We start from the raw sequence: 27456 nt of genomic DNA, 5'->3' as shown, positions 1-27456 counted from the left end.
TTCCTCAGTCTGGTATTCTTCTTGGGCTTTCCCATCTGAAAGAATAATTCATCACAACTGTTAAGGCCAAGATGTGTCATTGTACAGATGAGTCATGCAGGTAGTAATCACTCTATAGATGCTGGCAACATTTCATATTTTAGAAATGGATAAGAACATCATCTTCTACAGTGACAAATCTTACAGGGTTTCCCTCTAAGGAGCAATTGATTATTTTGTTTTGTCAGGCAGTTTAGCAAACCTTCAGCTCTTCCTTAAAATGTGCAATATTGAGGACTATTCCTTTCTTTCTTTCCTTGGTGAGTTACTGTCCTGCCATGCAGCTCAGACTGGCTTCTCAAACTCTTCTAGCTCGGCCTCCTAAATATTGGGATTATGGGTGAGCATCACCATGCCCTATAGACCCAAATTACTGAATGCAGTCCATGCAGACAGATTCTTGAATAATTTCACAATTGAGGCAGGTTGGAATAATATAATCAACAAGCTTTTACAGAAAATGGTACAGTGAAAATTACAGGAAAGGCATTAGGTTGTTGGTTAGGTAGCTTTCTTGAAAGAGATGCTATCAGCCTCTGAAGTCCCACTTCGCCCAGTGACTTGCAATTTGCCAATGTTGGGCCTCCACAGAAAATGCAAAGTCTACTCACCTCTAGATTGCTTGTTTTTCAAACAAACAAAAAAATGTATAAATGTAAAATAAATCCTATCGTTTTATATTATTTTGCCTAAAATCAACTGCTGAAAGCTTTTAATTGAGACATTTGCTTGGGGTAACATACTGGGTATACAGTTGTTGGGTTGGTTTGTTTGTTTTGGAAACAAGGTTTCACTATACAGCTCCGAATGCTCTGGAACTCATTATGTAGACCAGGATGGCCTCCACACAGATCTGCTTGTGTGAAGATTCCTCCTGAATGTGAGGATTAAAGGCATACCCACTAAGCCTGGCAAAATACTTGGCTTAAGTGCCTGTTAATTGATTTGCTGTCTTTTAAATGGATATGCATGGTAGTGGTAGTGGCTTGGGGGGTGGAGGGGGCATACAAGCCCAATGTGCCAGCATATGGAAGTCATTGGATGCATACATAACCTTGGATTGTTTAAGCCATGGCTTCTTGTTCTTGTTCCTTGCACTGTACTGCAGATGAGCTAGCCTGAGAACTCCTGGTGGATATTCTTTTGTCTCTACCTCCAATCTTCTAGGAGGTACCCTGAGATTGTAGACCTGTAAAGGTTTCGTAGATGCTGGGGATAGGAAATCCAGTCCTCAAGCTTGAACAGTCAGTCCTTTACCCACTAAACCATCTCCCTACCCCAAACATGGTTCTGTTGTTGTTCATTTAAATGCACTTTACTTTTAAATAATACATCCAACATACCCCAGCCCAAGAACAACTGATACACTTGAATAAATGAGGGTCTAAGTAACAGAGCTCAAGGTGATGTGAATTCCATCTCTCTTAAGTTCTACTGTATCACAGATGACAAATAGCAGCCATGTAGATGACGGAATCTAATTGGTGGAGTTGTTAATATTTCTGTATTCATTTATTTACTTTTAATTTTTTTGGTTCTTTTGAGACAGGGTTTCTCTGTGTAGCCCTGGCTGTCGTGGAACTCACTCTGTAGTCCAGGCTGGCCTTGAACTCAGAGTTCAGACTGTGTGCCTCCCAAGTCTGATGGCTGAGATCAAAGGTGTGCAGTGACTATTACTTGGCAATATTTGTCCATTTTTCAACCATTTAATCTGCTTTTATCTTTTGTGGAACATGTTCCCAGATGAAACAGGCCTATAATCCTTGCTCTGGGGAGATGGAGGAGGAGGAAGAGAAGGAAGAGGAGGGAGAGTAGGAGAAGCAAGAGTAGGAGCAGGCCCTGGAGCTGGAGCAGGAGGGGGAGGGGGAGAAGGAGAAAGAGCTGCTCAAGGTCATCTCTGTCTATGTAGCAAGTTACAGAGCAGCTTGGCTAGTGAGACCTGTCTTAGAAAGTTGTGCCTAAGTAGTTCTTATTAACTCTTTATAATTATCATATTGTACATATGCATGCATACGTGTGTGTGTACATGTATGCAGGTGGGTATGTGCAGTGTACGTACATGAGTGTCATGTAAGTATATATACAGATCAGAGGGCAGCTTTCAGGAGTCAGTTCTCTTCTACCCTATGAATCCCAGAGGCCCAATCTAGGTCATGAAGGTTAGTAACCAAACCACCTTAGTGGCTCCAGTTCTTTATAGGAACATAGAAACTTTAAATACAGGAAATTAAACCAAATGCCTTTTCTGAAACATTTCATTTATGCACCTTTTGTGTAAACCATCATTTTTTTTTAAGTTTCCTGAGTTACCTGAAACAAAAAATACAACACTGTTATTCAGCTATAAGAATATTTCATACAACTTTGGTATGGCAGTACATGGCAGAGGGCTTATCATATATGATTTAAACTGCTTTATAGATAAAGCCAGTTAAAATATGAAAGCAATTAAAGATTCTCTGTAGGTAAATAGAGGCTTCTTAACTGGAACTGTTCTGTGAGGAGACAATAACTGAATGCTTCAATGGCTAGCTTAATTCAAGTGAGTCGCAAATATTATAATTCATTATAACATAATACCTCCTATAATATTTCATAACAGCATCCTATTAAGAGATGAGAAAATAAAATAAAACCAATTACTTCTTCAATCCAAATAGAGTTAGATTACCTATAACCTAACAAAGTTTAAGTTATCAAAGGACAGCTGTGTGCTGGCCCATGCTTATAAATCCAGCATTCGGGAGACAGAGGCAGGAGGATCATGGATTTAATGTAATCTCTGGACACATACTAGGCCAGCTTTGAGAACATTACATGCTATCTTAAAGGACAAAATACAGAAACATATCAACCATTTTTTATGCTTCTAACTAAGGTCCTGTGGAGAAAAATATGACGTTTTCCAGTGATCTCTTCTCATTTCAGAACAGAAAAACAACAGTAGAAACAAGAGGCTTGGAGAGAAATGGACGACAGCTAAGAGGTGCTCACTGACCTCTTAGCCTGGTAACTCTGGGTTGAGATAGGTCTGAGAAAAACAAGAAGTACACTTTAAAAATGAGCTTATTAAGCCAGAGTAAGTTCTCTCTCTGCCTTGCCACATTCATTACAAGCCAAGAGGGGAGCAGTAAGGATCCTATTCCTAGGCTAAAGCAGAAGGGGGCTCAAATGGTGCTGAGTTAACATTCCATACTAGCTTCCTCAGCCAAATGGTACAGGCCAGATCTGAGCAAGCTCTCAAAGCTTGTCCCTGCTTCATGACAACTCCAAGGTAAGAAACACATGTGTTACTCAGGTTAAATTAGTCTTACTATGGCCTTCTTGAAGTGACCATTTTGGTAAAATAGAACAGATGTTCTATTTTTAAAAGTAAATTCTAGTCACAATGAAGCCTCATATTATATGTATCTGATTTTCAGTAAGTTTTTCTATAGGTAAGAAAAAAAGAAATACACACATAGATAAGAACACACAAGCATTTATTTGGGGTAGGATTGACTAAAGACATCTTTAAAACAGCAGAATCTAGAGGCAAAGAGTAGAATGTCTTCAAATGGCATCCCATGAATGAAATCTGTTAGGCTGAAGTTAATGAAAATATTTCCTCTCTTCATTCAGAAATCCAAAAACAGACAAAAATGATTATTCTGAATACAGTATAGAAAAATCAGTGGGCTGAATCCAATGCTAAATCTGACATTTAAGAAAAGTGAATATTCTAGTTGAACTTGTTCATAAAATGATATAATACCTTGCCAAAAATCTGAACACATTAGTACTATTAAATATGAATTATGTATAAGGCCCTTAACATATAAAAACCAATGAAATTCAGTATTAGTCCTAAAGAACTTGAATGTCTGATGAGTGAGACAACTATGAACTCAGCTAACAATAAAAACCACAGTGCTAAGCATGTGAATGTCACAGGAATAAGGAGGATTAGTCATCACTTCCAAGCTAATATTTATCCATCATTTTGTTAGTAAGCATTGGCTATAAGCAAACAAAAGCCTGCTAAATAGCTGCTGTTATTAATTTCATTATCAGAGACTAGTTTATAATTAATGAGCATTTACCAAGTGTCTAATAATAAAAGATAAAAATCTTACTAAATTAATTCTGACAAAAACCCAAGTAATTTTTTGGTAAAATGCCAAATTAAAAGTATCAAACGCCCGATTCTATGATTCTACAAATGTTTAAAAAATGAGGGAGTATCTCTTTCTTATTTTGGGGGAGTTGGAGGGTGGAAAAATAACTAGGGAAACTGGAGTATAAATTCAGACTTTATACAATGAAATTTGGTTTTAAAGGGAAGATATTAGCAAAGATGCTCCTCAGAGGCTTAATGTCAAATGGAGGTGAGCCACGGGCTTCCCTAGCTGTCTGCCTTGGGAGCATCCCCCGGCAGAGCTGTGCTCCTCAACTAAATTCCCTTCCTCTAGAATGAATTTAGAAATTGTAAACAAAATCTTGCAGCCTACAAAGTCTGAATCAAACCTGGTTCCAATAAACACTTCTGAATAGTTAATCAGAACAAAGTCATTTTCAAAATAACTAACTTCTACAGTAACCGTTTGGTGGGATCAACTGTCTTATTTATGAAAATACAAATATCTCGTATAAATTACAGTACTGGGCAGCATTTCCAACTGAGCCAGTAGATACAGTGCAGCTTCCATCTACTGCCCTTGCTAGAATCTGCCCAAGATTAACATGAGATTAAAGAGAAGCCCCTGGTCTGGATAGCCTAATGCTCTCTCTTCTAAGATGGGAGCCCAGGTATGAGTCTGGGTCCAAAACCTCAACTTCTGGAGAAGTGAAACAGCCTAAGTAATTAGTAACATCCTAAGAAACAAAAGCAAACAAAAGAATGAGAAGATTTCAAATTCCAAGTCTAGTAAGTTAACAGTTTGGTTGTAGAGTGCTTGTCTATCATGTATGTGGGCTTGAATCCCAGTACTGACCATGACAATACAAATATACTGCTCTACATTTATGAAAACAATTATTTGTCTAATCTTAAATAAAAGGAAATAAATAAATCACAATTACCTAAATTTTAAGGATGAAATACTGAAAATGTTAACTGGAAAAGTAAAAGAGCAATACAACTCCTTATTTGAATAAACAATTGTTCCAGATTCCCAAACCAAGTACTTAACCTTAGAAAAATTTGATGAATCTAAATAAATTGGTTGTTATTTAAATGGATTGTCTGTTTAAGTTAGGGATAAGTATCACTTTAGTTGTGATTTCCCTTAAATTTTTTCTCCAGATAATACCATCAATGTATTTGTTCTGTCTTTGTAAGCTATAACTGTTTAAAATTTAATGTATTAATGACTTTAGTGACTCACAAGTGCAAAAACATCATGTTTGCATTATGAATATAGGTCTGTAAAAATTATTGGTTGAGAAATGAAGGCTTCACTCCCTAGTACATAAATTTAACACAACTTATCAAGCATCTTTTCTCTGATGTCTAGGGTATGTTTCTCAGGCATTTCTACAAATATCTATTTCCCTGTCTCCAGTTCCCTCCCAAACCATTTGATTTTGAACCTGTAGGTACTTTCTGTGCTGTGTCAAGGATGGGCTCCAAACCTCCTGTTAGAAATGCATTCCAGTCAATTGACTTTCACTCCATACACTTAGAATCAGAATTTTAAATTTAAAGAGCGGTCCAAAAGATAATGCCATTTGGCTGAAAGGGAGTCATCTCCTGAGCAGTTTCCACTGGGTGGATAGGCCAGCAGGATAAATAATCTCCTTTATTTCATAGCTTTACATCATACTTTATATAAATTGAATGACCTTTCCCAATACTAACCACGAAAAGACCTCAGGTTATCTGAAATTGATATAAATGTCAATTAAACTAGATAAAGAGTTCAAGGTGAAAATAATTGTCCAAGTATGATATACTAGCAATTTGTTCTCATATAGAAACCATCTTCTTATTCCCAAAACAACACAAGAAAGAACCCAGTCCACTGACGTTCTTAAATGAATCTGACCTTACAAACAGGGGAATATTAGGTATTTTAAAATTGAAATCCTGTTCATTCTTAATGAGATTGTAGTCTTAGGACATCTCAGAGCTTACTATTTAGTTAGATGAGATTTAAAAAAAAAAAAAACTTCATTTCAGCTGTTTTCATGTAAATTATTTTCTATCCATTTATTTTCTTTGTTATTGACTGATTTGCATCAAAATTCTTTCAAAAGGCCCTTCTAGTACAGGCTCTGAAAGAACTTCATTGCCAGTCACATAATTAGCTATTATTGTTTGGTGGAGGGAATAACCAGAGACAACAGGTATTCAGTTTCCAAATCAAAAAGCTTAGAGCCTGAGCATCTAAGACTGACTCAGGACCATGCACCTACATCACACATACCAAGGGCAAGGACAATTTTTTTCCAAGTTTTATTAAACCACCAGATCACATTTTCTCTCCCAAAAGCATTGTTTGGAGATCACATCAGCCAGATGGCTATGCCGATTAATAGGTCTCCAGTAGTGTACCAAAGATAACATCCATCCTTACTGTGGCTACTGTTTAGTGGCTTCTGTAGCTTTCTCTCATACTTACATGATCTCTTTAAGCCTAAGTATTTCTTGGTTTTGTTTGTTTTGTTTATTTTTTTTAAAGATTTCTCTGTGTATCCAGTTCTTTGGTGTGTGAGAATGTGGGAGAGAGGGACTTAATTAGTTTAGTGGTGGGCATCTCTCATCAGTAACCAGCACTTAGTAGGACTGAACATTAAGTAAGGAGAGAATACCTTTGAGCCACTTCAGTTTTAGAAGGCATCTTGTGTGCACTTGCAAAAACAATATTCAAAATACTAATGTAAACCAGAATAGCATGGCAAAAGAAGAAAATAGAAGGTAATTTCTGGATCTTATTGACGCTTCTTTAAACAAGCTCAAGTATTCTGACACCCTATGGAATAGTCAACTGTCACAAGAAAGCCATTTCAGAGCAGAATATGCTGCAATATGCTACTATGATTAACAGGCATATGATCTGTGATACTATATCACAACAAGAAAATGAACTAAGCAGGTAGAATTTTACTACTTTTCCAAACCGAAAGGCTGTAATCTGTCATAGTTACACAGAGGTAGGATTGACTATTATCTTCACCAATATTACAACATAATTCCACACATATGTACTAAACTAACATTCCAAAGAGTATATACACAATGTAATTGAACTATTATTGTGTGATATCATATACCTCTACAATGAGAACCCACTATAACATACTAAAGGCTATCATTTTACACATACTCTCTTCAACAGAGGAAAGCTTCTCCACACAGCTTCCCTTGTACTCTTGTTCTTAAAACACGAACAAACGTTACTGGACACAAATGAGAGAATAAGAAGCAGCGATGAAATACACCATATGTTCCTGTTGTAGAAATCCAGGTCTTTGTTTCAATATTCCAGCGCCAGCAGTATGGAAAGCCAAATACCCACCGGTTTCAATTTATTTTCTCATTATTGCTGGTAAAAGTTATACTTAGGATAGGTTTAGTCCGAACCCATCCTATCTTATTATTTACTTCTTTAACCCAGATCTTTTGCAATCCAAAGAATCTGCAATACAACCGCCTTGGATAGCAGGTCCGTGGCAGGACAATCTGATAAACCAATACGAGCGACAGGCACTGAAGAGGACAAAGTTATTTTCTTAGTGAAACAGTTCCAAAGTGATTCTCTATCAATGCCATTTTTGCTTTTTACCAGCTACGCATCTAGCTTGACACCGTCCACCCGGTACTCAATTAGCAGGGCTTTCTTCAATCTTGCGATCTCCCAGACCAGTTTTAATGGTGCAACTCAAAACAAAATCCCTAACCGCGCCCTTAATACCCCAGGTGGAGTTACCTTTTGCTGTTTTCTCCCTACCAAAGTCCATAATTGTAAACCATTCCCTTGAAAAGGTTTGCACCGCTATCCTAAGTCAACGTAGCACTCTTTCCGCCTGTACCCAGGCGTTCCTATTGTCAGATGCCTTCCTCCCCTGGGTGTGTAGCCCACAAGTGGCGCCCACACTTACCTGCAATCTCACACCTGCAATCCCGGCTCGGGATGCTGGAGAGGATGCTAGGCAGGCTGCGATCGCTCGGGATCCTGCTCTTGCCTCTCTCCAGGGAAACTACAGATCAGGCTGAGCCTAGGCTTCTTCTGAGATTCAAGCTCCGCCTTCCTCGCCTCTAATTGGCCCAAGCTCCGGCTGCGGCTCCTCCTTCTGCCGTCTGCGCAGCCCAGGCGCAGAGCGGTCCAGGAGGTTTCTCAGCTCTTGGGTCTCTGGCAGCTACGTTTCGGACAATCTCCCCTCTGGTATCGCGCCTGGCCCTTCCTCAGGTCCAGCTTAGCCCTCTCAGTGGGCTGGTCCAGTGAACACGGGGTGGGATGTCTTGGGGGGTGATACTGTTGCTTCGGACTAGGAAGAGGCCACCAGTCTAGTCCCCAGAGATTTCCTCCCCGCCTACCCATGGACTCAGCCCAGCTTTCCATCGCTTGCTACCTCAGGCCCCCCCACCCTTTTCCTTACACTCATCTGCGGGCACCGCCCATTAGTGGGCGTGGCGTTGTGGGCTGGCTTCGCATTCTGATTGGTGCAGGTGAGAGTCGGCTCCGCCCTGCCTCCGTTTCTGGGCCGTCTCTCTCTTCATCTTCCCTCCTCCCGCAAAGACAGGGAACTCTCTTCTTATTTGCTAGAAGTGTCCCCACCTATCGCCTAAGGCGTTCTCGCATGTCCTTCTGGGAAATGTAGTCTCACCAGTGTAGGAAGTGCTAGCGGAAATGGAAGGCGGAACTACAAATCCCCATCGGGCCTTGCGCGACTCCTGCTGGGCAGGATTCCGGACAACGCCTGGTTCCTCTCGGGTCCTTCCGGCGTCGCCGGAGTGAATTGATCCGGGAGTTGAAGAGGGCTCCAAAGGTGGGAAGTGAAGTCCGTTCCTCAGTTGCCGGTAAGGCGAGGTTTCTCCGTTCAGGTCCGCACAGCCCCGGGGGCAGCCGGAGCGGCCTGGGGTCAAGTGGGGGCCGAGGCGGAGGTGTTGGGGCTGGGCTCTGGCCGGCAGGGCGGACGGGTAGGGAGCGGGGCCCTCTGGGCGTCAGCGAGGTCTCTACGCGAGCTGCGTAAAGCTGATTTGTAAATGCCGCCTGCCCAGCCCGTCCCGGCGCCTCCAGGAAGTCCGCTGTGGGTGCGGGTGGAGGGGAAGAGTGAGGTCGGCCTCCCGGGTCTCCACCGACCGAGGGGGCGGATGTGGTGGGGTGGGGTCCCGGGCAGGTGAGGTTAGAGCTGGGCTAGGCCTGGAGGGAGCGTGGGTGCCCGGGAGTCGGCTCCCGGGGTGACTGGGGTTATGCCCTTTGAGGGAAGAAGAGAAGCCGTGTTGACAGTTCCGACTCAGTTCCAATTTCCTCTCTAAGGAGGTGATTCTTAACTAGAAAGGTTTGCACCTCCTAACTCTAATACGTCAGATGGATGTATACTTCTCAAGTGCCCACAAAGCGCTTTCACTTTGGGATGCTAGTGAGAAAACTGAAGAAACAAATGACGTGCCCAAGGTCACACAGATCTTCAGAGTCTAGTCCTCCGAAAGTCCAGTTTCTGACCAGAGCTGTCTGCTTAGAAATAAAGAAAGTGAGGAGGTGGGTGGTAGTACTAGAAGCAGATACTAGAAGTTGCAGAGAAGTGTGCCTGTTTGTGGGAAACGGTTGTGAGGTGCAGAGCGTTGGTTTGTTGAAGTGGAGTGAAAGCTTTGCCAAAGCATCCTCTCTAATGCTCTGTCAAAACAGGAAGGATCACTTTAGCTTAGATATTTACCCCCTTTTCTGGGGTATACTAAATGATAACACTTCATTTCCTCGCTCCATTTTTAAAGGATAGATAATATTTAGGAATAGCTCAGTGTTGCCGTTAAGAGAATAGTCCTTTTCCTTTCTGTTTTCTTATCTTTTTCAAAAACTATGGGTGAAACTTTCACAAAACTTATTTTACAGATGTTAACGCTTTCATTAAGTGAAAATTAAGTGCAGAATTATGGAGAAATTATAACATGTTCATTTCAAGAAGTGACCTTTTTTTGTCTGAGTTTTTAATTTTTCCTTCATTTTCTTCATTCCTTGTGTAGACAGTAAAAACATACACTTGTATATTTTCTTTTCTTGGCATCATCGGTGAGTTTTAATTCATTTTTATTTAATGTTAATGAATGATGAAAAATGATGCTTCTATATTGAATAAAAAACAATGCATGTGTACTATGTAAATTAAAATATAAATACATATTATGTATTGTAAATATATATTCTATATATTGAATATGCTTTGCTTGCCAGATTAATATTAAAATTTGATTTTTGTTTTAAATGCAAAGTCCTTTCTGGGATCAGAAGAACCACTTAAAATGGTCTTGTTTTACAGGCACTTTTAAAGAAAATGGAGAGGTGTGGTGCCATAAAAATGAGGCAAAATCAGGAATAATGTAACACCACACTTAAGAGTAGTTCACAGTAAGGGAAAAGTCACTAACAAAAGGGAAATTATCTGGGGCTAATTGGTTTTGAAGTGGAGTAAAAGGGTGCATTAATTTGAGTGGGCCATATGTAAGTCAGTGCTGACAAAGCAAGAATGTGAATATATTTTCTAGATGACAGTGTGATCATTTGCTGTTTGCTGAAAAAGGTATGAGATAAGTTTTAAATGGCATGCAGCGATGTGGTTATGGAAAGGCTTTTTTTTTTTTTTAACAACAAAAAAGCTTTTGTCTTTGATTTAGTCCTCCAACGATCTATGTATCTCTGAGGTTCATTACACAGTAGTGTTTCATCACTACAGTGGCAGTGCTGAGATGAACAGTGTTACTGGTGTATTTAAAATCCTTCAATCTCTAGCAAGAACTCACAGAGTGGGGTGTTTTACCTATAGTGTTCAGCTCTCATTTTTGTTCTCTTAAAGAGCTTTGCAACTACTTTTAGACACTACCCATTGCAAGACTTTGGAGGTCTTCCTTACATAGCCATCTGTCTCTTAAAGAGTAGTCTGTAAGAACAGAATCTATATATTATTTATCTTTGTAGTCTTGGTAGAATATTTGAGTGGCTGAGGGGAATGGAAAGGAATGGATTGAGTAGGTGACTCCCAAGGTCATATGACCTGTAACAGATCAGCTTATAATTAATCCAGGTATTTTGACTGTAGATCTTTAATATTGTGTTCGAACTTTGATTATTTTATGTAGGAAAAAGAGTGACCATTACAGATGTCACTACCTTCTTATTCTGTTTAATGCTACTAATTTGTCCTCGATTTCCTGAATGTCTCTAAAGTTATTCTCAGCTATCATTTTTTTTTCCCTCATATAAGTTTCTTCCTGATTTGGAGACAACTTTACAAATTCCAACTCTCCGCCTGTCCAGTTTCATCTTCTCTTTCTGAATGTGGCCAATCCCTTCAAAGCCTGACTTTCTCTGAACCTTTCTTTCCTAAACCAGAGAAGATTCCCACTCCTGGCCATATTATGAGTTAATACTCTTGACACTTTCACAGAAGGAACCTATTATTTCTATACTGATTTAACAATATTTTAACATCTCACTGAAAGTTAACTGAGCAAGGCCTTCTCATTTGTTATGTCTTAGCCTACCTCTTACACTAATTAGCATAAAGTGAGTATTCCCTAACTATTTGCAGAGCAAATGAATAAATGCATGTATTCAAGCACTGTGCCAGCACACAGGGGCAGAAATAGAGAAATGAATGAAGCATCCTCTTCCTTATAGCCTGTTGAAAGAAATGGATCTTTTTCAAAGGAATTACAGCTGAGGAATTTAGGACAGATATAAAGGAGTTAATGTCAGAAGTTTAATGTAAATTGTACGAAGGTACTGTTTCATGGCGATCTCTAAAGTCTAAGTAAGTAATTTTGTGGAAATAAAAGGGAGTTTTATTTTCTTTTACAGCAAAATTTCTGTGTAACTCATTTTAGAAACCTTGCTACTGCCTTGTTTTTTTTAAAAGCAAATAAAATTCATTATAACAAAATACAGATATGAAAGAAGCTTTTAATGGACTCTATTCTTCCCTTAGATTTTAACTTCAAAACAATTATTTTACTTGCTTTATAGCTAAGGACACCAAAACTAGAAGTAAATTTAGTCATTGGACTCAGAAGAATACAATGACATTGCTAAAGTCTTAGAGGACAAGAGCCAAGATTTGAGTATAAACCTGTCTTCTATGTTTGTTTGTTTGATTGGTTGGTTGTGGTTATACCCAGGATTTAATACAACCTTGAAAGAAGAAGATTTTAGGAAACTAACTTTCTAATTTCATAGGAACTTATATTTTGCACTTATAAGTTATATTTGAAGCAGGGTGCTGGTGGCATATGCCTTCAATCGTAGCACTTCAGAGGCAGAAGCAAGTAGAACTCTGAGTTTGAAGCCAGCCTGGTATATAGAATGAGTTTCGGTATAGCCTGGGCTACACAGAGAAATGCTGTCTTGAAAAATGTTATAATTGAGGGATTTAAGGTAATATTTTACTTCTCTCAACATATGACACTTCTAAGATTAAAGGTGTTTTTAAGTTTGCAAACAAAATTTTAAGGATATGATAGGCTAATTTTTGTCTGGAAGACAAAAGTTCTGTAATTTTTCTCAGTAGCATACTAATATAATAAAATACATTTTAACAGCTCTGAGTTCTGTAGCCCTTACTCATGTGTTTACTTACCAGTATACTTCCCAGTAGAGTATTGTGATTGCTTTCAGTTTTGATGATATGGTAAAGTTTATTATTAACCAAGTTTTTTTGCTTAATTCTAAGCTTACTTAGTACTTTTTGAAAGGTAGTCTGAATATTATTTGAATCTTCAATAAAAACTTAATATTTACCTAACATAATGCAGTTTGCAGGAGATTAAGCAATTATTCATATGTTGATAGAATGTTAGGGTTATAACAATAGGTGTTATTACTAAGAATTTTAAGCCAATATATAAATTTTTCCTCTGAAATGTATAGATGGTGTAATTTTATACTTCATTGCATCAAAAATACTGTGAGTTTCAGATTTTAGGGCCTTAGCATATTCATAAAAATAAAAATGAAAGTACTTCTATTAAGATAATTAAAATTAATTTATTTGCCGGAATTGAAATTAATTTCATAATTCGATTTTATATAAACATAGGCATTTTATTTAAGCTACAAAACACACCTTGGCTGGCATCACAATATTAGTCTTATTTTTCAAGGCCACTTTTACTTTTGGAGTATGAGAAGCCATTTTTTTTTTAAACTACCTAAAAATTATTTGAACTTATTTAATCTCCTGTTATAGTTGCTTAGAATCTGGTGTTACTGTAGGAAATTAAAGAGAGCACAAAGATTTTTATAATCATTAGTTTATGCTGAATTTTTGGACAAGCACTGGAAATTAACCTCCCTTTCCTCAGTCAGAATGGTCCCTTGGGAACAAGTTTGCCATAGGTAAGACTAAATTCCATAGTAATGGTCCTTTGATTCATTCACCTACATATTATTTGATTGTGATTTTTGTGTGAAATTGTCTACTTTAGAATGAGCTAGAATGGCCATTGTATATACTAAGTATTTCCCATGCCCACCTTACAACCACCATAGAATGGAGGTTCTATTATCCCTTATTTGTGAACAAAGAAGTGAAGATGTAGAGAGATTAAGTTCCTTGTCCAAGATCACAGAACTTATATTTGCTTCGAATCAGCAGTTTAATTCAGGCTATCTCCCTGGAGATAGCAGGCTCTTAGTCATTTCAGTAAAATGGTGTTCATGGTTAAAGGCCTGCTTGTAGCATTAGAGTTGCAGTTACAAAGAATTTGTCCCCCAAATGTCAAGATCATTGGGGCATAATTATTGTTATTTAATAAGAAGGTTAAACTTAAAATCTATTGTTAAGTTCACACAGCAGAAATGACAGACCACTTCTATGTTACATCCAATTTTTCTGCATCAGTTTATTATTTTCTTTATTTATTGCATCATAGATTATTTTCTTTTAGATTTGTAGTTTAAGTGTTCGGTTTCCTCTTCAGATACTGTTGGAAAATATCTATAACTTGGTATTATATATCATAATTCCTAGCTCAAAATTAGTACTGGCAGCTGCTCAAATTGAGGATCTGTGGCTGAGTTTGACAGGGAAATGACAGGCCATTTTCTTATCACAGTCTGGTACACAGACTTGTATACTAGGAAACTTGAGATCACTGGTCTTCTTAAAGTAGGTGTGGCTTACTGGAAGCAGGAGTGCTCCTTTCTGTTTTTCAGTGACTGTTCCTGCAGTTCCATTCATTTGCAAAGGCTTGGATTAACTGACTTCACTGTATCTTCAGCTACAGTATTGCTGATTTAGACTTGTCATAGTTCAGTAACAGGTACTAGAAACGAAAAAATGGATAAACCTTTTAGCGAATTTGAACTTCAGGAGGTAGAGAGAAAGGGAGATACGAAGATCATTTCTTTGATACTTAGACATTTTGTATACAGCACTTTGTATGTACAAATATTTGCTGAATAATTAGAACCCATAGATGATATAGAGGGACAAAACATGGTTTCTCTAACTTGCCATCTGGCTCTTGGCACTTAAATGGCTCTTTCTGTCTTATTCAGCCATTCTGTCTTAATTTGGATGACCTGGAATCCAGCTGTGATTGGATTGAAGGAATGACAAAACCCTAAAATGTTACACCCTTGCTGCTCTCTCATACTTATGTAAGGTTATACAACAAAAGGTTCTTGAAAATGTTAAATGAGTCAGACCTGGCCTCTAGGCAGCAATGGCTCTCTTTGGCACTTTAAATTGTTGCAAGGCTTTCTTAATTTAATTCCAAAAGATTTTGAATAATACTGTGGCTCTTTTATTCAAAAATACACATGCCTTAAAAAATGCCTTTTTCCATGCTAAAATTGATACTTTGATAGTATTGAGATTTTTGTAGATGTTCTTAGAAATGAATTAACAGTATTACAAAGTGAAGGTTACAGAAGGGACTCTAAATACCATATAGATAGCCATTCCATTACCTTCTTACAACTAAGATCACTTGTATTTGAGATCAGTTAGGAGTAAAAGGTAAAGTTTAATGGTGTCATCGAGAGAGAACTTTGGGATCATTTAGCACCTAGTGTTTAATAAGAGAGCCAGCAGCAGTTTGTTATTTGCTGCTACAGATCTACCAACATTTAAGTACATTGTTGTGGTGTAAAAACATCAAGTAAAGAACATTTTTTTTTTTTAATATATATATTCTGGAGGTTTTAAATAAAAGGGTAGATAGGATGAGGTATTTGGAACAGAGCAAGTAGATGTGGTCCAGAGTGGTCCAGTAAGTTTAGAGAACAGAAGGATGTTCTAAAGAGCTTATGTACTTGAATTTCTAAGGTAATTTAAAAAAAATAGTCTTACTGTTATATTAATGAAATTAAAAGGAGAGATCACAGATGCTAATCAAAAAGAAAACCATCATGTTCTTCAATTAAATACTAAGTGAGTGTTCAGTTAGGCACTTAATTTATGAGCACCTACATGTGAACTTTATAGCCAGAAGAAGAATGTGTTCAAGAGTGCAAGTTATTTATTTTTGTTTATAATTGAGTTCTGTTTAGTCAGTGGAGTAAGAAATAATAATAATTACCATAAGAAATTTGTATTAGTCCCTAAAACAAATACAAAAGTATTTTTCAAATACTGTAGGAGCTATTTGGTATTTTCCTTATTCCCATTTCCCATCATCCAGCTGATCGCCAGTTCTGTTGTCAGCTTTGGATCACTCTAGATTTTTACCTTTGCTATATTGTTACTCAGCCTTTGATCATGTCTTGATTTTCCTGTGCTACCCAACCTGCTTCTAGGACGCAGTTTTCTTTATTAAGCTGACTGATGTTTATTAAAATAAATGTAGGCTGTGTAAATTTTTCATTTATGTGCATGGGTATTTTCCCTGTGTATATATCTGTACCGTGTGTGTTCAGTGCCCAGGGAGGCCAGAGAAGTCATTGGTTGTTAACTGCCATGTGGGTGCTGTGAATTGAACCCAGGTTCTTCAGAACAGCCAGTACTCTTAAACACCGAGCTATCTGTTCAGTCCCAAAACTAATGGTTTTAATGCCATTGCTTTCAATAGTCTTAAACTTCATTTGATGACCAAACTCTTTGTATCTCCAAACTGAGAGTAATTACCAGTGAGTAACATGAATTCTGATGGCCAAAGTAACTTTTGCCTTCCTTTTGGCAAATGAGAGAGAAAGTTTTGAAAATTGTGTATGTGACTGCAATGACATTGTGATAATCACCATTAGATCATTGCTGTGCTATGTATAGGCAGGATGAGGACGAGGCAAAAAAAAAAAAAAAAAAAAAGACCTCTGCAGGTGGCAGAATTGAAGGAGATATTAATTCATCGTGCCTGCAAGTCAGTTTGTACTCTCCTCTTATTTGTCTCACCCTCCTTTCAACCTCAAGCCACGTCAGGCTCACAGAGCTCTGATGAAATATCTCTAGCCGTGTGAATTAGATGTTTATTGTATGTCATCTACTTCATTATTTTAAATATATTTAGTACTTCCAACTACCCTGTAAGGTGAAAACTTCAATCAGCATTCATTCATTCTCAAATGACTTTAGAAAGTTATCAAATAATTTAAACAGTATAATCCAGCTATGCAAAAAAATCTGTTTCTACTAAATATAAGGGTTTATCTCTTGCTATAAATTGTAGAAAAAAATATTTTCTGTCACTTCATAGATTTGTAATTCCCCCCAAATACGTATGCATTTGACATAGTATAATAATTGACTTTAAGGTGAGTCAGATGTACCAAATTAAAAACCTACAAAGTCAAATCTACGTACATTCCTGCCTTCTTGGGTCTCCTCTAACAGTTTTATAGAAGGTCACAGCAGCTCTTGCCTGTGTTCGCATTGAGCCACAGGTGGCACAAAGGCTGGGCCAGGTTAACATAGCATTTCAGTTTGTAAACACAAAATGCAGTAAGTCTTGGAAGCACTGTATTTGGCTCATACCTCAGCTACCAGTCTGTTTCTGAATTGTGAAAGTTGAAGACTGGACTTGATATCTATAATGGCAAGTTTTCAACTTCAGGTTTCATCATTTTAGAAGTTAACTTTCTTAAGTGCATTATCACATCTGTAGCAAGGAAAGACACTGGCTAGAGATTGAGATCTGGCACTGAGTTATGTATAGAAAAGTTTGTGTCTGGATATCCTATGTTCTCTTAATCTATTAGGCTGCTCATTTATGTTTTGTTTATAATGCTATGTTAGTTACTGTTCTATAGAATAGTGACTTGTCAAGGAGAGATCTAGATGTGTCAGGACTTTAGTGAGACAGAAGGGCTACAGGTTTTAAATGTTTAATTTATTAAAGGAAAGAATAGTTTAGTATTTTATTTCTCTTTCTCTCTCTTTCTCTCTCTCTCTCTCTCTCTCTCTCTCTCACACACACACACACACACACACACACACACACACACTTACGGAGGGCAGGGGCAGGGAGAGAGATGGGGAGGTTTTATTTGGAAAAGGAAGTTATGCTTTCCTAAGGAGGTTACAAACCATTATTTTGACCAGCTTTCATGTTCTCAGGGTCTTTGATACCCTGGAGAGTTGGCTATGGAGGCTGCCCAACTTCATCCCAAATTGGATGCACATTTCTCCACTTGACCATAGTAGTTAACATTATTTACTATGTCCCATATGTTGTCCCCATATTTTTACAGCAAACCTAGAAATTGGTTGCTGTTAGAATTTATTGAGATAATCATTGTTCTTGAGTGTCAGTGCTCGGAATGGTCCCAGGAATAGCTGCAGAACTCCTGGCCCTGTTGTTTTGCAGGCAATATTAATTTGGAAGTCTGATAACTTTCCTTTTTCTATAGCAAAATACCTGAGGTAAACAGCTTGGCTACAGTCCATAGTCACTTGACCCCAGTGCTTTGGAAATAGAGCCCATCAAGGTAGAAATAAAACCACTTACCAGAAAAGGAAAAGGCTTAGGATTTTAAAATATTGAAGGCCATAATACCTTTGATCAAAGGATTTTGGACCAGTTCCACTTATTAAAGTTTCTACCTGATCCTAATATCACCTCTTTTGGAAACAAAGCCTTCAACATATGAAGGTCTGAAACACATGAAGTTCCAAATGACAAGATTTAGCTTCTATCCTATCAAGGTTTATCTCTTTGTCATGATGTAAATAAAATACATTCAGTCAATTTCTAAGAGTCTTAGCTGTTCTTAAGTTTCTCTATAGTTCAAATCCAAAGTCCTGAGTGGTTCAGTATAACTTAGCTTCGAGCCCCTGTAAAAATCTGAAATACAGTAGTGGAACAGGGAAAAGGTACCTACCCACTTCTGTTCCAAAGGGGAGAGATTAGGAGTCTGAAAGGAGTGATCAGCTCTAATTACCTGGGAAACTCAGCAAGGCAGACATGAAATTCTAAAGCTTTACCTCTGTATTTAGGGCACACTGGCAGAATACAGGCTTCTGAGGGCTTGGGTAGTTCTACTCTTACCTCCTTGTTAGTTATTGTCCACATGGCTACTCTTTTTTTTTTTTTTTTTTTTTTTTTTATTTGTACTCACTTTTAATAATGATATACCATAAAATATAGCATATCAGCCATCTTAAAGGAAGACTTTTACTTTTGCATGGTGTCTCACATGGCTACTCTTTTGGAGTGGCCTTCATGCTTCCTTTAGTTTTCCCTGATGAGCACTGCATGCCAGTTCTTCCTTACCATGCTCTCCATTGTAAACTTCACCTTCAGTCCTACAGCCTCACATTGTGCTCATTTGGAGTGATCTTCCAGGACTATAACCTTACTGTATACTAGCTGCTCTACCAAGCTTCTTTTGAAATGTGAGTGAAAACCTACATGACTTATTCCTTCATTCTGCATTCCTAAAAAAAATCAGCATCAGATGGAAGATGGCAAGGTCTGCCACCAATCCAAGCTATACCAGGGCGTGCTGGAAACAGGGAAGCTGCCTTTGTGTTTCTACCTAGCTGAAATTGGAAATGAATCTTAGGAAAACCATTTCCTACCTTAGACAGTCAAGGGATGGTAGGATGTTCTTCTCTCGGGATTTTGATCTGCATTGTCTAAAATGTTTGCTGTTCTAAGCCTTTGAGCCATTGAAGGGTATAGTGATTTTGCAGATTCCTGGGGGGTACCCTGATGAATCATTCTACTCTCCTGGTACAAATTGTCATTTTTTTTTCTTTTTCTTTTCTTTTTTTCCTGTTATCCTAGCTAACACCCTCTGGCACCATTACACCCGCTCTTTTGGCGGGGCTAGGCTAGGAAATTTTCAAATTTTCATTCTGTTCCTTTTGCTTAGAGTTGACATTATAAAGTTTACCCACCAACATCTATTATATTATTATATCACTTTCTGACTTTCATTGCTGTCCTGAGGTTTTCTTTCCAGATAAGCATGTCCACTCATATTTAAACTTAGTTCTCCTCAAAGTACCAGAGAGTAGACAAATACATTGCCCCACCCCCAATTCTGTGATAATTGCCAGTACAGTCTTCATTTCTATTTTGACCCTCAGCCTGACTTCCTTTTATGTATCCTTGTTTTCTGATGTGACATAGTCATGCTTCATTCTACGTTACTTACATTCTTCTTTATATGACACTTGGACCTACCTGCTTCTGAAATTTTCCAAGCTCTCCTTGCAAAGCCAATCCACAAATCCCAAAGACTTCCACATTGTCTCATAAATAGTTATCATTAACAATTCCATTTCTCGGTACCAATTCTCCATGTTAGCTTTGTTTTACTATAACACCATATTTGAGATACTAATTTGCAAAGACAAAACTGGTTATTTTGGCACACAAATATCTGGAAAATGGGTTCAACAAAGGAGTGCTCTTCAAAATTTGGTTAAATAGACTATACTTTCCAGTGAAATGAGATGTCATTATGACGTGTAGTTTTCTGGAAAAGATATTTAAAGTATAATGTGTTAATAGCTTAAAATTTATTTATTTATATAAACACACAGTAGAGTGTAGTGCCAAGTGGCTGTATATTCCTTACTATTAGCAAGGTACTTGTTTATTTCTAAATGCAGCTTTCCATAAGCTTGGTAATATAAGTATATTTTGAAGATTTGAAGTTTGTTTTTCATCTAAGTAAAATTTCTTCCTTGCAGTATTCCTCAAGTCTTTCTCTTTTCAAACCTTTTAGGAAATTTTAGCTCTTTAGTGGCTATATCATCTTGATATACCCTAAAAGGTGTGAAGATCTTAAAACGAATTAGAGCATTCTCCTTTGTGAAATGCCTGTACTGTGGTCTGGACAGTTCTGGGCATTAGGCTAGACAGCTAGTGTTTCTATAGGTCTAACTAGTGAGATTCTTGATAATTATGAATAGAAAACAAAGTGGGCATTCAGAACTTCCAGTCAAACAGCTCTTGGAGCAAACCTCTATGCTAGAGTTGTAAATAATTTGCATGATCTGTTGAGGGATTTTATTTTCTGAGCCTGTAATAGATACCATAATGGAAATGTTAGAATTTTAGGATACTAAATACCCAGAAAGGATATGGTATCACCACCTGTCTGTTTCTGATGGGAAAAAAAATGTGATAACTAGAACTCCATAAAGCATGCTACACACTCTTTCCAAATACTTCATCTGATATCATTTTACCTGTATCCTACCATAGCTACTGGATCTTCTCTTCTCTTTTCTCCTTCCTTTCTTTCTTTCTTTTTTTTTTTTTTTTAACATAGCGATTCATAGATTCCCCTCTTCAAGAGACTCATCTGGGTTATCTGTTAAGAATTAGATACCTGGCTGAGCAGTGGTGGCGCACACGCCTTTAATCCCAGCACTTGGGAGGCAGAGACAGGCAGATTTCTGAGTTTGAGGCCAGCCTGGTCTACAAAGTGAGTTCCAGGACAGCTAGGGCTACACAGAGAAACCCTGTCTCGAAAAAAAAAAAAGCCAAACCAAAGCAAAACAAAACAAAAAATAGATACCTGGATGTTGAATGAGTAGTCTTAGGAATCAGTGTTGCTAATATACTCTGAAGTAGGTAGCGATGGTTCAGATCTCCCACCTTAAAGAGAAAGATTTACTGTCTGCTAAAAATGTATTGGCCCTTTGTTCTTTGGATGTAAAGCAACATTAGACAGTATTGGAAATTCCTGTACTTAGAGAATCTTGTTAAGCATGAAATGTTGCTGGACATGGAGGTACATACCCTGTACTCAGGTGGCATAGGCAGGCAGATCTCTGTGAGTTAGTGATGAGCCTGGTCTACATAATGAGTCCCAGGACAGCCAAGGGTACTTAATGAGACCTGTCTTAAGGCAGTCAAATAAAACGTACACTAGGTGTTTACCATTTAGTATTTAATTTTACTTGTTGAAATTTTGATTTTTGCTTGCATTTTTTAGTTTTTTTTTTTTTCATTTTATTTCAGGATAAAAAAATAAGCAGAATGATTTATAGGGTTACTTTCTTAATGTAATAGGAAGAACTTGGGATAACTAAAATGAAAGTTAAAAACTGGTACATATGACTAAGAATAGAATTTAATTGGATTAAATTTCTGTGTTTGCTTTTATTTTACTAACCTTGGTACTTAAAAAAATTATTAGCAAGGCTGAACTTAATTGTCTACTTATATTCTTTACTATGGGGAAAAGAAATGCACAAGAATTGGAACATAATACATAGACTCTGCACCATTGCTAGAATAAGGTGCATGTTGTTTGGTTGGTTGGTTGGTTTTTACTAAATAATGAAAATGTAGAAGTTACTTAGGAATCCCTTTTTTCCAAAGAACCACATTTAGTCCAGTTCCAAGAACTTGTACTGTCTTTTCCCTTTGTTCATTGTCAATACTAGTGGCTCTAGAATTATCTTTCAGGTCCCAGATGGAGTAAAGTGAGTCTGTTTCAGGACACCCTGAGATAATGAAGCCTTGTACATGAGCAGACTGTGGAGTTGGTCATGTAAGGCAGGAACCCTAAATACTGAATTTGGAAGTAGAAGTTGCCAACAATCTATTCATTCTGAACAAGTGGTAATTATTTTAAACTCATATTTCATATTTCAAGCTGTTTTTTTTCTTACATCAGAACTTAATGATACTGTTTTGAATATTAAGGGAAATATTCTATGAATGCATAGCAATAAACCTAGGAAGCTCACCTTGAATTGAAGAGTTTCCCCTGAAGCAGCACAATAAACATAGAAACACAGAACCATTCCTGATAGGTTCATACTGTATTAACAGACTGGGCTGGCCAGGGGACCTCAGGGATCTGGCTGTCTGCATATTCCCTTCTCTAGAATCACATGCACATGCACCTTCACCCTCATGCCTACCTTTTATATAGGTGGTGGGAGTTGAAGTCCAGTGCATGGTGGCAAGTAGTTTGCTTACCAAACTAAGTTGTATGTTATTATTAGCAAGTACTTGTGACCATGGGTAAAGTCACAAAAAAGACATGCATTGTGATTTTCTGTATTTACTGTCAACCCGATTAGACTAAGAAGTACCTAGAAGCTTAGTAAAACACACTTCACTATAGCCGTGGGCATTTACCAGATTACTTTAAAGGGAAAATCTGTCCAGACCTGCTTATTTGGGTGACATGGTCCCATAAGCTAGGGGCCCAGATCAGCTAGAGTGGAGAAAGAGAGATTCTTGCTACTTCCTGTCTGCCACATATGCTACCTTAACACACCTTCAGAGTGGACTGAAACCTTCAAAACTGAGGCAAATAAATCTTCCCTACTCAATTATTTATGCGAGCAAATTGCTGTAGTTACAGTGGCGCTAACATGTGCATTAGTTAGCCATTGGGGATTTTGGTTTTCAGTGTGGATAGAAGGGGGATGAGATTGCTAGCTTCCAGATTTGGGATTTAGAATCTGGAATTTTCAGTTCTTTGTACATGTAAGACTGTTTCTCACGCCAGAAACCGGTGTGTTGCTCATCTGCCATGACATGACTGAAGCTCGTAACAATCCAAAGAGGGAATCTTGTGAAACAAGGTCCTCAGGCCATAGCTCAGTAAGCCTGTCCTGTTTATATAGCAGGCGTTTTGTTGTCTTGGCATATGTGTAGGTTGTTTATGATATCATTTCAAGTGAAGAGACAAGTAAAAGGAATGAAAGAAACACATCTCAACTTGAGTTGCATTTGGTACCTTACTAATGCATTGTAAAAGCCTACTGGAACCATTGATGGCTATCTCTTGCTATTGGAACTGTAAGTGGGTCCAGTTTGTAATGGTCTAAAAGCAATTCTGATGTAAAGTGTTTGCAGGAGCATTTTTCATAGTTACACTATTATAAGGTGTAGCCCGCGCGGTCATCTCACCAGCAAGAAGACACGCGGACACACTAGGTTCCTTCTGCAGCAACGTTTTATTGTCTCCATCCATAGGGAAAAAGGGTCGAGCCCAAAATCCGCACTGCTTATATACACCACAGTGCGGCGTATCTGCCCACAGCGTGGCGTGTCTGCTCATGATTGGCTGCTCGCTCATTACCCTACGTAACGCCCCGGGATGGGCCGTGACATGGCGTCCTTTTCACTCCATGCACATGCGCAAACAGTTGTCCACTAGGAGTTAACAGCGGAGGTAGGTGCCATCCTGCCATGGCGAATGTCTCTCAAGATTCACGGCTCCCCACAATAAGGTTGTTAAACAACTGATAATAGTACAATATTAGTTTAGGAGTAGAAACCACTTACTGAATACAAGAGCAAAATAGGTCCAACACCAGTATTTGCAGAAGGTTTGAGTAGGCTTATTGTATGTATGTCAACAAGAATGCTTAGTGGTTCTAGCCACCCACCTACCCTTCTTCCTGAACCTCTGTCAGCCTCTCTATCTTAGGTGATGCTCATATGTGTTCTTAAGAGTAAAGCCAAAACGATCCAGTTGATCCTCTGCCATCACCTTTTTACTGACATTCTAGAAACATAGCCTTTCTTCTCATCAGCTCACTCTAAGCTCCCTTCAAGGAGCTTCCTTCAAGGAAACATCCTTCCTTCAAGCTCTTAGGATGGTGTTCTTTGAAGAGTCCTCTTAATTTCAAAGTTGTTGTCTATGTTCTATGGGATTTAAAACATGTGGCCATATTCTAAATGGAACTCTTGTTGTAATACTGGTCTGTCATCTTTTCCCATTTCAACAAACTTCTAGGCCAGACTTCCTTTTGCTGTTCACACAAGTTCATTTCCTGTCATGTTTTTCATCCATGACATTAGCACAATAAGATTAAAGATTGTATTTTTTTAAACCAGCTGATGTGTATTTACTATCATGCCTGTAGGCAATCAATAAAATATTTAACAATGACCCTCCCTCTTACCAAATTCAATTGGTCTTCAAGTTCTCTGCTCCTATTTTGCTGTTGGAACATGGATTCCTACTGTTTAGTCTAATCTTTGCCTAAATTTTGTAGTTTACATTTTCACTATTATTGCTTATCAGCCTCCTTGGTTCCACATTTGGTTTGTATAGCTGTTGGGTTTTTTTGTTGTTTTGGTTTTTTTTTTTTGTTTTTTTTGTTTTTTTTTAACTTAGTAATGCTAGCTTTGTAGCACAGACGGACCTCTAACTGGTCAACCTGCCTTTTTTCCCTTAGTGCTAGGATTAGAAAGTGTGTGCCAGCATAAAGTAGATCACCTGAAGCATAGTAAATAATTACATTGGAACAGGAAGACTGTCCAGCTTTCATTGACAAAGCAATATTCGTAAATCTACTGTAGAATGCTAATGTTAGTGTTGTTCTCTTGCTCTCTATTGTAAAGTTTAACAATTGGTTCTGGTGGTCCTTTGTAAAGTTGGGGAGCAAAGTTTAGCTCAGAAAAATGAAGGGTTTTTTTTTTTTCTTTTCTATTTTTAAAAAATTGTCAGAAACAGGACTCAGCTGTTGTCAGATTTTGAGCCCCTCTCAATCAGAAGGGTGCAGTAGAACACTGAGCACTCAGCTTTGACAGAAAGGTGGAGCTTTTGAAGCAGTCTTCTAGCACTCTGTGGTTCTCACAATATAGTTCTTCAAATGAAGTTTACTTCTTCAAAAGAGTCTTGTATGGATACCTGTTTAGTGACTGGTGGACATCTTGTTTCTGTAGGTACTGAATGTTCATTTGTCCAGGGAACGAGGAGCCTGTGGGCTCCTTGAATAGGTGGGGATAGAAAGGGTGTTCTTCACTTTTCTGTTCAAGAGATATTTGTGCTGTGTAAATATTAGGCCTGGATTATGTGCCTCTAAAATCAAATCTTCGGCCTCTACATGAACTCTTTCAGACTTTCTGTATTTGTAAAATTGAAATGGTAGTTACTGTATGAAAAGTGTTTTATAATGTAGAAATCCTTTCTTTGATAAGTATTGTTCAGAGTTAAAAGCTTTTTGTTAAGTACATTTGTAACTACTAGTGATTTATGATTAAATTTCTTGTTTGGTCTACAAATTAGATAATTCCTTCTTTAACTACACATTTTCTTTAAACTTTTTATTGTTTTAGAGGGGCCTTATTTTACTTATGACTTATAACTCAGACTTTTGAGTGCTGGAGTATATTGTTGGATTCTTGATTTTTAATTCCAAACTACCTTCAATTCTGGGTTTTCCTAGTTTTTTGTCCAACTAAGAGATTTCCATTGTTCTAGACATCAAAGTTCCACTGACAGAGTACAATGTATGCTATTTCCATATAAATTGCATTTCCTATTATTTTATCAATGTTAAGATTTGCCTCAAATCTCTGGTGCTGCTGTTTTTGTTGTTATTTTCAGGTGCTAAAAAAACAGTGAACGAGTAGCCAAAAAAGCTTTAAAAAACAACTCAACACCTTTGTTTTACCCTTTTTTTTTTATTTACTTATTATATGTAACTACACTGTAGCTGTCTTCAGACACTCCAGAAGGAGTCTGATCTAGTTAAGGATGGTTGTGAGACATCATGTGGTTGCTGGGATTTGAACTCAGGACCTTCAGAAGAGCAGTCAGTGCTCTTAACCACTGAACCATCTCTCCAGCCCCTGTTTTACCCTTTTAATTTTTGCTCTCCATATTTCATTATTATTTTACATATGAATCATTCATGAATATAATCCTGTCTCTTGTTGATAGACTTAATGATTGTACTTCATGCAGTTGAGTACATAATTCTTCATGGTGTTTTATGGAAAACTCACTTGCATCCACCTGCAGTAGGTTTTGAATACACTGCCTTGGAAATAGGACTTAGCCGGGTTAAAATGAGGTATTTCTTTGGTCTAAAAGAAGAGGAAAATAATCTCACTGACTAGGGTTGTTTTCAAATGGAAAAGTGGTATCAAATTAGCTTCTGGGTATCATAGCTAGCAAGTCTCTAATTTTGAAAAGAAAGTGTCTAGAATTTTGTGGTTTCCATTGAGTGTAAGTTACTTTTTCTTTCTCCTTTCCCTTCCACCAGATTGCTGTTCTTCTTTGTGTACCAGTCTTTATTACATACACATACAAAAGAGAAAAAATTCGGCAGTGAATGAAGATTCCTCTGCATTTTAGCATTGCTTTTTCTACTGTAGTTGGTTTTTGAATGAGGATGACAATGGAAGAGATGAAGAATGAAGCTGAGACCACTTCCATGGTTTCTATGCCTCTCTATGCAGTCATGTATCCTGTGTTTAATGAGGTGAGTGTACATTTTAAGATTTCTGCAATTCCTTAACGTCTGACACTGTTCTTCCACAAGACAGACGTTTGTATGAACTGAACCCCTTGTGTTGGCTTTTGGGTCCAATCCATCCATACAGTTAAAGGAATAAAAGTAAATAGATGTATTAGTCTTAGTGAAGAGATAGGTAGTACCTACAAGTTTCTAAGTAGAACATTTCATTTTTGTTTGTTTGGTTTTTTTTCAAGACAGGGTTGCTCTGTGTAGCCCTGGCTGTCCTGGAACTCACTCTGTAGACCAGTCTGGTCTCCAACTAGAAATCTGCCTGCCTCTGCCTCTCAAGTGCTGGGATTAAAGGCGTGTGCCACCACTGCCTGGCTTGAACATTTCTAGTAAGTACTATCAAGCAAGAAAAAGAGAGAGAGACATAGTTAGATGGTCTCTATTTTGGGGTTCAGAAAAGGCCTCACTAAACGAGATATAGTCGAGCCCAAAGAGACAAATAAGAGTAGAAATAAGTATATTGTAAGTAGCCAGAATGGCAGGCACAAAGGTCATGATGACAAAGTCCTGTTTAAAAATGGATTTCTGGGTTCTACCGGAGGACCCAGCTATACCACTCCTGGGCATATACCCAAAAGATACTGCAACATGTAATAA

General features: G+C 37.9%; 2 protein-coding genes and 1 non-coding gene across 9 annotated transcripts in view; 1 reads left to right on the top strand and 2 right to left on the bottom strand.

The window, feature by feature from the left end:
- Nucleotides 1–8617, bottom strand: part of Serpini1 (serpin family I member 1) — an 83049-nt gene extending 74432 nt beyond the window's left edge. For 4 of the 6 annotated variants that reach the window (XM_031374109.1, XM_031374108.1, XM_031374107.1 and 1 more), the window contains exon 1: nt 8122–8615. The gene's annotated coding sequence lies outside the window, so the exon portion shown is untranslated. Of the gene's footprint in view, nt 1–8121 lie in introns of all 6 variants that reach the window. The other 2 variants (XM_031374111.1, XM_031374106.1) reach the window with 2 other exon arrangements.
- Nucleotides 8618–8720: 103 nt separating this feature from the next.
- The window catches only part of Pdcd10 (programmed cell death 10), a 44808-nt gene continuing 26072 nt past the window's right edge, over nt 8721–27456 (top strand). The window contains exons 1-3 of one of the 2 annotated variants that reach the window (XM_031374112.1): nt 8724–9040; nt 22043–22198; nt 26596–26814. In XM_031374112.1, coding sequence (XP_031229972.1) covers nt 26719–26814 — 96 coding nt within the window. In that variant the 5' untranslated portion in view covers nt 8724–9040; nt 22043–22198; nt 26596–26718. Of the gene's footprint in view, nt 9041–22042; nt 22199–26595; nt 26815–27456 lie in introns of both variants that reach the window. The other variant, XM_031374113.1, reaches the window with a different exon arrangement.
- Nucleotides 18717–18836, bottom strand: LOC116094542. The gene has a single exon (XR_004120183.1). It is a non-coding gene; the product is annotated as a small nucleolar RNA SNORA15 (small nucleolar RNA).

Source organism: Mastomys coucha, unplaced genomic scaffold (genome assembly GCF_008632895.1).
Source record: "Mastomys coucha isolate ucsf_1 unplaced genomic scaffold, UCSF_Mcou_1 pScaffold16, whole genome shotgun sequence".
NCBI lineage: Eukaryota > Metazoa > Chordata > Mammalia > Rodentia > Muridae > Mastomys > Mastomys coucha.
Note: the sequence above shows the minus strand (reverse complement) of the source record. Positions and strands in the feature narration are given on the sequence as shown.